The sequence below is a fragment of the Cebus imitator genome, unplaced genomic scaffold, assembly GCF_001604975.1.
Source record: "Cebus imitator isolate Cc_AM_T3 unplaced genomic scaffold, Cebus_imitator-1.0 Scaffold61, whole genome shotgun sequence".
Lineage (NCBI taxonomy): Eukaryota > Metazoa > Chordata > Mammalia > Primates > Cebidae > Cebus > Cebus imitator.
The window spans coordinates 5,177,400-5,189,242 of NW_016107376.1; the positions used below are offsets into that span (position 1 = coordinate 5,177,400).

At 44.2% G+C, this 11,843-nt stretch overlaps 1 protein-coding gene across 5 annotated transcripts in view; it reads right to left on the minus strand.

Moving 5' to 3' along the window:
• SUV39H2 (suppressor of variegation 3-9 homolog 2) overlaps positions 1–5,790 on the minus strand; it is a 26,029-nt gene extending 20,239 nt beyond the window's left edge. The window contains exons 1-2 of one of the 5 annotated variants that reach the window (XM_017529806.2): positions 5,607–5,787; positions 2,879–3,024 (exon numbers count right to left, since the gene is read on the minus strand). In XM_017529806.2, coding sequence (XP_017385295.1) covers positions 2,879–3,024; positions 5,607–5,637 — 177 coding nt within the window. In that variant the 5' untranslated portion in view covers positions 5,638–5,787. Of the gene's footprint in view, positions 1–2,878; positions 3,025–5,034; positions 5,300–5,606 lie in introns of those variants that run through there. The other 4 variants (XM_017529807.2, XM_037739014.1, XM_017529808.2 and 1 more) reach the window with 4 other exon arrangements.
• Between the last annotated feature and the right edge of the window lie 6,053 nt (positions 5,791–11,843).

Sequence of the window (11,843 nt, forward strand, 5' to 3'; positions counted from 1 at the left end):
GTTCCTCAAACAGTTAAACATAGTGTCAACATATGACCCAGCAATTCCACTCCTAGGTATATACCCAAAAACCAAGAAAACTCATGTGCACACAGAACCTTATAGGCGAACGTTCATAACAACATTATTTATAACAGTCCCAAAATGGAAAGAACTCAAACGTCCACGAAGTGATGAATAAGTTAAATGTGCTAGATCCATACAACGAAGTATTATTTGGCAATACGAAGCAGGTTCTGATATATTCTACAACACAGATGAACCGTGACAACATGCTGAGTGAAAGAGGCCAATCACAGAGGACCACATATGGTATGATTCCCTTTATATGAAATGTCCAAATAGGCAAATCTCCAGAGACAGACAGATGCAGTGGTTGCCTAGGGCCAAAGGCAGAAAGGTAACTGAAGAAGTCTGGGGGTAGGGGGTGGGAGCTAAGGGGTTTTGTGTTTCTTTTTGGCATAATGAAAAGTCTTCTAAAATTGACCTGAATATACTGAAAAAAATTTTTTTTTTTAAATCCAATTCTTGCTCTGTTACCCAGGCTGGATGCAGTGCTACGATCTCAACTCACTGCAACCTGGGCCTCTAGAGTTCAAGTGATTCTCCTGCCTCAGTTTCCCGAGTAGTTGGGATTACAGGTACCCAGCACCACGCCTGGCTAAGTTTTGTATTTTTAGTGGAGACAGGGTTTCACCATGTTTGCCAGGCTGGTCTTGAACTCCTGACCTCGAGTGATCCACCTGCCTTGGCCTCCCAAAGTGCTAGGATTACAGGCATGAGCCACTGTGCCCGGCATAAAAATTTGAATTGTACACTTTAATGAGGTGAGTTGTATGATATCATGTGAATTGTATGTCAACAAAGCTGTTAAAAAAGTTAATGGAGGCCGGGCGCGGTGGCTCAAGCCTGTAATCCCAGCACTTTGGGAGGCCGAGGCGGGTGGATCACGAGGTCAAGAGATCGAGACCATCCTGGTCAACATGGCGAAACCCCGTCTCTACTAAAAATACAAAACATTAGCTGGGCATGGTGGCGTGTGCCTGTAATCCCAGCTACTCAGGAGGCTGAGGCAGGAGAATTGCCTGAACCCAGGAGGCGGAGGTTGCGGTGAGCCGAGATCGCGCCATTGCACTCCAGCCTGGGTAACATGAGTGAAACTCCGTCTCAAAAAAAATAAAATAAAATAAAATAAAAAAGTTAATGGGACATGCAGCGGTAGAAAAAGACAGAAAACACTTGCATGAGTGGAGAGGCCAAAAAGATCTCTGAAGGTTAGGGAAGATATGAGTATGTTTACTGAGTGTTTATCAGTGAAAAAGAGAGCTTGATATAAACAAGACACCACAAATGAAAAAGTCCTGCCAGGTGCGGTGGCTCATGCCTGTAATCCCAGCACTTTGGGAGGCTGAGGCAGACAGATCACAAGGTCAGGAGTTCGAGACCAGCCCGGCCAACATAGTAAAACCCCGTCTCTACTAAAAAATACAAAAATTAGCCGGGTGTGGTGGCACGCACCTGTAGTCCCAACTACTCGGGAGGCTGAGGCAGGAAAATTGCTGGTACCCGGGAGGCAGACGTTGCAGTGAGCCAAGATCATACCACTGGACTCCAGCCTGGGTGAGGGTAAGACTCCAGATCTCAAAGAAAAAAAAAAATTCCTAGAAGGGGTGGATAGGAAGAAAAAATAAAAATGGTGACACCTCTTGAAGTAAGAATGAGTGAATAGTTGGTGGTGAAGGTAAGTTGAGAGTTCACACATGAATGATCCTATTTTTCACTTAGGTAGGAGAGGTCTTCAGTGGAAAATGAGAAAGGGGTAGAAGAAAAAGCTCAGAAAAGTAATACAAGTTGGAAAACCTGCTGAAAGGAATGGGAAAAGCAAGCAAGATAAAAAAAAGCTTGGTAAGTAGAATTGAGCAGTGTGAGAACAGCAATAAGTTATATCGGAACTGATATGCATGACTGTATAATATTCTCAGCTGGACTAGTCAGTCCACAGCTTTTAAACTGAGATGGCAGATCACTGGGGCTGAAAGATGTTGAGAGTGGGGGTGAAATGCATGAGCATAAGATCCCACTGAGTGGGGAAGAGCAGTGATACTAAAGGATTCAGGACTTGAAAGAACTGGATTTAGTGACTAATTCAATACAGAAGATAAAAGAGGAAAATGAAAACTTAAACAGGATTCCCAATTCACTTATCTGATAGAATTGGTAGATTAATGTCCGAAACAGTTTTTGGAAAGAGAGGTAGGCTATATAGACAGGTGAATTACTAAAAAGTATAGTTTAGATCAAGAAATCTTTTTAGAACAACTCTGTTATTTTTTAAGAGCAATAAAGGAAGGCTTTGAGAAGTTCAATGAGTTTGCTTAAGTCCTAAGGTACTAAACAAAAGCTGGAAATGACTTTGCAATCCAGGCCATTCTATTACACCTAGCACCTGACTAAATCTGGAGTTTGACAGGCTGGCAGGAAATACAAACGGTGATGTTCCTGAGATTCAGTAACACTAAAACTGCTTTGATATGGTACGTTCATTTCAGGTGATAGTGGGGAAATATGATCCAGGAACAAAACAAAGACAATCAGGGATCAAACACTTGCTCTGGTAATCCACAGGGAGATACTCAAGAGTTGGATGTAGAGTGATACAAACACCTGAAAATATTCTAATGCAAGAACATTTTATGCTTCAAAATCCTCTCAATGCTATTTGGCAACACAGATGATAGGACATATAAATTTATCATGGCTTAGAATTTTAAACATGAAGAAGAGCTTTTCTTACTCTTAAGGTTCTTTTTATGTTACAGAAAAATGAAATACTGAAGTCTGATTAGGTCTCTTGTAAGGGGCTAGATATTTGCCTTACCTTTACTACCTTGTAGTCACACAAGTATTCCACCTCATAATTGTTTAGATTCCTTTTGGTGATTCCAATGGATTTACATGTGAGCTTTTCTTTTCTACATAATTCCTGAAGAGTATCAAGTGAAACTAGGCAAGGCACACACCAAGCTACAATAAGAAAATAGAATTCTTTACTAATGAAATAGCTACTCAATTAAAACAAAAAAGAGAAACGTAAAACCTCTATTCCCCACCTTTCAACAGGAAATTTTAGACTAAAAATTCCTATGACAAGAATCCAATTACGTGTATTCAAGAAAATGTTAAACATTAAGGAACTATTTTGTTAAATTGGTGTTCTTGTGTCTTCTCATGGATTTCTATTCTACTATGTTTAACTGACATCAGGCAATTTCCATTAAGTTACCTGAAAATGTTTCAAATCTGTAAGCTTTCTTAAGATTATATACAGATGCAGGTCAACAGAAGTAATGTTTTTTACTTTCACTGTATTCTACATAGACTAGAATTACTATTTTAATAAAATGTAAATCTCTAGGACACATTCTTAAAAACGTATCTAAAATACTTTACAACAGTTTTATAATTTGTTAACAGGTAACTTTCATTTTTTTTTTAACTGGACAATATGAACTGAAATCTAAAATATATTTCTACAGTTACAAACTCCTATCATTATATGCCAGTTCTATTTGAAATGCTGCTTGACGTTTTAATTCCACTTATTTTACCCATACTGCAATAAATTGTCACCAAGGTGAATAAACTCGTTATTAAAAAAAAAAAAAAGAGTATATCGATTTTTTTGGTAATACTTACTGACTGTACTGTTTTTAAAGCCAAACTTTTAAAACGCTGTTCAATTTACATAAGCCATGTACCAAACTCAAAGAAAATTAGACATAATCATCATCAGCCCTCCAGGAGCCAGAAACTAATTGTGTTGCAGAGGATGTGACCCTCAAATTTCTGTAAGCAGCAAGCTACCACACCGAATTTAAAGTATAAATTAACAAACACGTTTAGGAAAATGGGACAAACTTGGTGTTAGGGGTAGTGTCATGGTAAGCGCTAGACAGGATCAAAAGTTCTCTGCCCTATCCATTGCTCGGCCACCGAGCTGTGACTTTAGTGAGGTCTCAATCTTTCTGGCTGTCAGATTCACTGGAAAAAAATGGAGAAAATTGGTGTTACCAAACAAAATCTATCAGTAAACTCAAGCTTTACTTGGTAGCTCTCCAAGGTAGCTGGCATAACCTTTTGTGTTTTGAGGTAATTTCAGGGAAGTGAGAACACTTGTCAGCGGCAACGCTCCTGCCCCTTTCCTCATCTTCCCCACCTCACACCGGCACTTCGTTGTCGGAAACCCTCAAACATAATTTCCACCATCTCACTGGCTGCAAACGACTCAATCCCAAAGCAATAAAGAGAAAGGTATTTTCCCCCAGGAAATGTGGGGGAAGAGGCTGATTGCTTTGGAGTGGTCGTTTGGGGGTAGGACAGCGATGGGAGAGAAATGACCCCGTTAAGTCCCTCCCATATAAAACAAAACAAAACAAAACAAAACAAAAAACAAAAACAAAAAAACCAGAGGACGTTTTATGTAAAGCTGACCTCATTACGCGGATCCCAGGTTCCTCTTGAGTATCTACCCAAGGTGTGTTTGTGCGCTTTTCCGAACATTTTTATCTAGTTGAGGATTCAAAACACAATCCGCAACGGAAACGCTCTTTGAGAATTTTTTTTTTAAAAAGTGAACATAAAAAACTGCAAACACGTGGTTAAAAAAACCCCGACCGTCTCTCGACAGTCTCTTGCAATGTAGAAAAAGATTTCCCTGACAAAATTAAACAGTTCATGACCACCACAAACACGTTCCGCTACTTCAGTCACCACCGCCATTCTCCAAGGAAGAAAAATTCAGGGATAATGAGGTCATAACCCAAGCGGAGAGGAGGCGGGCTTGAAGACACCTTTACATTCCACAACGGACTGAAAAGTTCCAGGTTCTCAAAGCGCGCGCGACACCGACATCCCCCCACGCCCACGCCCACGCGCGCTCGGTGCCCAATTCCCCAGTGTCCACAGAAATAACGCCAAGCTCCCGGTGGGTGGAAGAGTTACCGTAAGCCAGAGGCTACAACCTCAAATACCCACTTTCTGGGCGATTCTCCAACGAGGCACTCAACCTCCTAGCGTGTCCGCCTGGGGGGGGGGTTCCTCGCTTATCCCCTTTCTTAGCGCACAGGCGCCCCGACTTCCTCTCCCCCTCTGATATTAAGGTCCTGTTCACAGCGGCGGGCGTCGCTTCCCGCCTCTCACTTCAAAGGCCCGGGCGCACGCCGCACGCCCCGCTCGAACCACCACAAAGGAGCCAGTCGCAGCCGGGACCCCGAGACCTCCAGTCGAGGACCGGCCGCGACGCCCCATGCCACCACGGGCGGCGCGGAGGGGGCCGGACCGAGCGGGCAGCGAGGCCACGCTGCGCAGCCGGAGCGCCCGGGACTCGCGAGGTGCCCACCTCCGCGGCGGAAGCCGGCCGGGCTGGGAGGCGGGTCAGCGGCCTGGGGGCGAGTAGGCGCCCTCAGCATGCGTCCCGGGGTCGGGGGCGCGGCGGGCGGATACCCGCCACGTCGCCGTCTGGCTGGGCCGCAGGACGGCCCCGCCGCCCGGGCCTCGGGAGCGTGCCTGGGAATGGGGAGGGCGAGGGGGCCGCGCTCCAGCCTCACCTCCTCGCGCCTCAGCCCCGGCCGCCGCCATCTTGTGGAGCTTTCATTCAAACTGGCGCGGTCTGACGGGATAGCTCAGCTGGCCCGACGCCCCGCCCCTGGCCGGCCCGCGCGGGACTTGGGGGCCGGGGTTTGGTGGGGGGAGACGGAACCTGCACGGCGTCCTGACGTCACGGAGGCCGACCCCCTCCCCCGCTGTGGCGGCCAGCGCGCCTGCGCCTCAAGCTTGAGGAGCAGGGCGGGGCGCGTGCGCGGGCTGCCTGACCCTCGGCGCTGCCCGGCGCCCTTTCCCTTCTCGCGGCCAGCTAGGCGCGTTCACGAGGGAGGACGTCAGCCAGGCCTTCGCGCGCTGCGCTTTGGAGACGTCTTACATCGGCAGCACGCGCACACTACGAGATCCGACATGGGCAGCGCGGACCTAGGGAGCCGGGGACGCTTGCCCACCGGGTCCGGTTCCGCGGCCACCGCAGCCCAGCCGACCATGGTCGGGTTCCCCCCACACCGCTCCCCTAGAGCACCGGGCCTCGGACGCGGCTGCACGTGGGCATGGCTGGAGCGGTTCCGCTGGCTTGGTCCGGTCGCCGGGGTTCCGACTGGTTGGTGTGAGGTGTGGCCCGGGCAGCCAGTGCTGCCCAGCTCCCAGCTGATCCTAATGTGTGGCACAGCGGAAACCAGCAGTCTCAGGCAGTGCTTCTCACACTTAAAGGGGCTTACGGATCGTCGGGGTGAGGGAGCTGGACTTGGAATGTTTTGAGACAGGCTCTCTGTCACCCAGCCTGGAGTGCGGTGGCGCAATTACGGCTCACCTGAAATTCACTGGGATTGGGTAGGTCTGTGAGGGGACCCGAGCTCCGGTGTTGTTGACAAGCTCCTGAGCTCGGCCTGCTGGCAGGTTGCGGCCGAGAAGGACGACTCCCACCTGGTCTCCACCCGCCGCCCCCCATTCTTGACGCCGCCTCCGTATGATTGTTCTAAACAACCTAAAGCAGAAATCTTAGCGCAAATAACGAAAACTGGCAGAAAGCCATTTGATATCTACTAAGGACTTTGTAAAAAATTACATAAACGTTTCAAAGCTGCATGTATAAATTCGAAATACTAGAAATAAACGCAGACCATTAAAGAAATGGTTAATGATTTGATTCCATTATAAAATGCTGTCTAGCCATCTTAAAAAGATGTTCGTGAAGCTTTTAGTGTTAAGCGAAAGCAAAACAAATTCCCCTGAAATAGAGTTTTGACTGTGGAAGAAAAAATATATAGGAAAATAACGAAATATATAGCCTTTTTGGAGTGATTTTCTTGTTTTTAAATGTGTAATCATTTTCTACGATAAGCATCTCATGACCTTGATATAAGGGACATAGGGCCCTATCCAACCCTATCACCTGGAAGAGCATCCAGGCTCTTCAAGGCGGAGCCTAGGATTATGCCTTCAGGCCCTTAAAGACTTGGATACAGCCCCACGTCCTAACCAGCCTAACCGGCCTAACCCGCCAGCTGTCTCTCCGTCTTCCGACCCCAAGCACTCATTGCCTCTCCTTTATGTTTTCAGAACCCACCAAGGAGCGCCCATCGCTACTTAGTGGTCACTCCTGAATCCCTTTTTGGCGCCTTTTCCTCAGTCCAAGCTGGGTTCCTCAGGGAAGGGACGGTAGCCCTGGGACTGCCTTTCTCTTCTGGCCTCTCCCTGTGTGACTGCTTCATTTCCCATGGATTTCAATATCATCTTGACACACTCCTTTGTGTCTCCAGCCCTGGCCTCTGCCCTGAATTCCAGGCTACTGCCTTAGGCGTTGAACAAACATCTCAAATTAAACACAGAAAAGTACCCTTGATTTTTGCCGCCAGACCTCATCCCCGCCGCTCCAGGGCCCTTAGGTTTTCCATCTCAGTATCTTGGCACCACGGCCTACTCAGGTATTTAAGAAAATCTGGGTGTCATCGTGATCTACCTCCTCCTCGTTCTCCAAATTAATTACATTAGCAAATCCTGCGCATGTTTTCTCCAAAGTATACCTTGGAATAGTGGGGGTATGGGCATGCGCCAGCACATCCTGCTGAATTATACCTCAATTCTGCCCTCTGCCTTCTGTCTCTACTTTTATTACCTTAGTCCACGCCATCATTGCTCGACTGAAGTCCTACAACAGCTGAACTGTTTTCACTCCACCACTGCTCCAATTCAATCCATTTTTCTATGCAACTGAAGAAATTGCCCTAAAACTTAAGTGGAACACGCCTTTCTTCCATTTTAAATACTTCCCAGCACACTCAGAATAAAAATCAAACCTCCAGATGGCCTGCAGGGCCTTCTGTGATGTGAACCCTGTCTAACCTCACTTTGTGCCACTCTCCCCTTTACTTATTATTCTCCAAGGCTTTACCCCGCCCCACTCATCCAGAAATCTTTTACTGCCAGACACCTGACAGGTGCTGGGAATATAGCAGTGGACAAGAAGGACAAAAGATCCAGTCCTCATGGAGCTGACTTCCTAGTGAGAGGAGTAGCAGAGGAAGCAAATCACCGAAGGCAGCTAGCTGTAAATTACTTTCCGGTTCAGAGGACAGGCTCCTTCCTCTTCTCCCAGGGCTAACTCAGATCACTTGGGTCTCAGCTTAATCGCCACCTATTGACAGAGGCCTCACATGTTACCTCATTCTTTAGCCCTACTTTGCATCCTTAAAAAGCACTTATCAAAATTTGCAATTATCTTGTCTGGTTTTTGTTTTTCGGTCTTGATTAGTTTCAATAAAAACTAATGTAATGAATGTATCACACTATTTTGTAAATCCAGTGTTTCCTTTGTTTCTCGTCTTGAATCCCATCCATTCCAGGGCATAGATTAGGTCCCTTCAACATTTATCACTGTGTTGACTCTCTAGAGCAGCAATTCTCAAACTATGGTATGGGGACCTCAAGACCCTTCAGAGGGCTTATGAGCACAAAACTATTTTCAGACCAACATGTTCTCTGCCTTCCTTCACTCATAAGTACACGGGATTTTTCCAGAGGTTACACAATCTGGATATTGCAACATATTGAATGAAGAAGCAGGTACCAGAACATAGTTATCCTCTATTAAGCCAGACATTAAACAGATTTGAAAAAATACAAAATACTGCTTTTGCCAAGTACAGGGGTTCTCATATAATCTTGGCATTTTGGGAGGCTAAGGCAGGAGAACTGCTTGAGATTAACCACGGCAACACTAATAAAAAATTAGCTGGGCATTGTGGCACATGCCTGTGGTCCCAGCTACTCAGGAAGCTGAGGTGGGAGGATCACTTGAGCACAGGAGTTTGAGGTTGCAGTGAGCGATGCTCAAACCACTACATTCTAGCCTGGGCAACAGAGCAAGACCCTGTCTCAAGACAAAAACAAAAACAAACCCAAATATCACCCTTGCCACTAAACTTTTGTCTTAGAAAACTTATTTCTCATAAAACTGTATTCATGTTAACATTTTTTGTTTAAATTAGTTTAAAATTGGTTTTAACTACCATAAGGTAACTATCATATAACTACATTTTATATATAACAAAAGCTCTATGGGTTCTCAACATGTTATTTTTAAGACTATAAAGGAGTCCCAGGAAATCCTGGCTATAAATGGGGAAAGAAATAAAAAGCCACTAAGAGACACAAACACCAGGGTCCTCAAGGGAAAAGTAGAGAATCATGACCCTTTGCCAGTATTGTCTTCACAAAGACCACAATTTCTTATCTCCTCTTCTACGGAATAAATGATCTCTTCTGAGAGGCAGAGAATAGTAGAATGGACACTAGATTAAAAATGTGAATTTAAATGAAATAATGCATGTAATAGGCTTAGAATAGTAAGCAGTCAAGAAAAATTAAATTTGCAAAATAAGCATCTAAATGTTACTTCAAAATCTATCAATTATTTACCGTGAGACCTTGAATACTTTATTTAACTGCTCTGAATCTATTACCTGGAAAACAGAAATAATACATTCCACATTACTCTCTACAATAATACAACTACTCGTGGAGTTGTGGTGAGATCAAAATTTTAAAATGAGATAATGAATTAAAGCAATTAACAGTATTATGTTACATGGTCACTCATTATCATTTTGGATACTGTGATTTTTCCCATAGAACTTTTATGCTTTGATACTTTTAATAATTCTTATACATATAAAAGCTTTCAATTTGTGATGGATATTTTGTGGCCTCCTGTTAAGGACTGAATGTTTGCATCTCTGAGAAATTCCAGTGTTGAAATCCTCACTCCCAAGGTGATGGTATCGGGAGGTGATTAGGTCATGAAAGCGGAGCCCGCACGCATGGGATTAGCACACTTGTAAGAGGGACACTTCAGAGCTCTCTCGCCCTGTCCTCCACGTGAGGATATGAGGATAGCTGGCAACCCAGAAGGGAGCCCTCACCAGAACCCAGCCATGCTAGTACCCGATCTAACTTCCAGCCTCCAGAACTACAACACATTTTTCATGTTTACAAGTCACCCGGACTATGGTACTTTATTATAGCGGTCCAAACTAAGACATATTCTGAGGCTTTCACATTGTAAGTATTTCTTGCTAATTTATATTTGGCTCTGTTCTTGAGCCAAATATAAAAATACATGTCAGATGTAAATAGGCAAAAGTATAATTTGAAATAAACTTTTGCTGACAAAAATGTTTAAATATGTATACATTTACTGTCTGGCCTATTATATAAAAAATTTGACCTCTGAAGTGGATTATTTACACATCCAAAATAAAATGACTTCTTCAAAACTTCTCTTGCATATTTATGTAATACTTTTATTACTTGACTACTTTCCCCATATTATTTAAATATATACATATTTAATTTAACAATACATATTTTAAAGCTAGTTGCACCTTGAAAGATAAAAAACCCTAGAAAATTTTGCAGCAAATCTTTCAAAACTTCACACATGAAACCACTTGTCACCTGAGGGCATGAAAAAATGTAGAAGAATTTCATTGGGCAATAGAGGACTGATTGATGACAATTTCAGATTTGTTAAGTCTGGGGAAAACAACCAAACAAACATGCAAAGCTGACCAATAAAGTCAGTAGTGCTATTCCTTTCCTTCCCTAAATCCAAACAGTATCTGTACACTGCCCACCTTCCAGTTTTTCCCCCAATGTGGGTAGATGAGTTCTCTTGCTTTATTTAGAGAATAAGTTTTTCATTGGAACCCACTGAGAATCTCAGGGCTCTAGTGAATGTGCTCTGGTCAACGGAATGTGGCTAGCCTTCTCTTCAAACTAAAGAGATTTTTTTTTGTTTTTTTTTGGAGAGGGGGGTCTCACTCTGCTGCCCAGGCTGGATGCAGTGGCATGATCTCAGCTCACTGCAACTTTCTGCCTCACAGGTTCAAGTGATTCAGCCTCCCAAGTAGCGGGGACTACAGGCACACACCACCATGCCCAACTAATTTTATGTATTTTTAGTAGAGATGGGGTTTCACCACACTGGTCAGGCTGGTATGGAACTCCTGGCCTCAAGTGATCCACCCGTCTCTGCCTCCCAAAGTGCTGGAATTACAGGTGTGAACGACTGTGTCTGGCCCTAAAGAGATTATTTAATTTCAAAAGAAAAACATGTTTGTTGGAGGAAAATAAATAAACGAAACCTGTAAAAAGTAAATGTCTCTCTCCCCGTTGTTGAATTTATCAGTTTATTTTTAAAAATGGCTGTGGCTCATGCCTGTGATCCCAGCACTTTGGGAGGCTAAGGTGGGAGGATCACTTGAGGCCAGCAGTTTGAGACCATCCTGGGAAACAGAGCAAGACCTGTACCACAAAAAAAAAAAAAAAAAATTAGCCAGGTGTGGTGGTGCACACTTGTAGTCCCAGCAACATGGGAGGTTAACGCAGGAAGATTGCTTGAGCCCAGCAGTTTGAGGCTGCTGTGAGATACAATCTCACCATTGTACTTGAGGCTGGGTGGCAGCGTGAGATCCTGTCTCTAAAAACAAAAAACCAAACACAAAAAGACATTTACTTTGTATATGGTCCTGCAATTTTTTTCAATTAATGTCAAGGGCTTTTAATTGCTCTCTTGGTTATCTAACAAGAATCAACAGAAGGCTTTTTAAAATTGAATGTTATAGAAAATTCCTTCAACCAACTCAATTTAATTCTAAACAGCTTCATGATAAAAAGCCTTTCTTATATTTACCAGTAATAAGAGGTTATTGTACATCAAAAACAAACAAGGGTTCCAACAC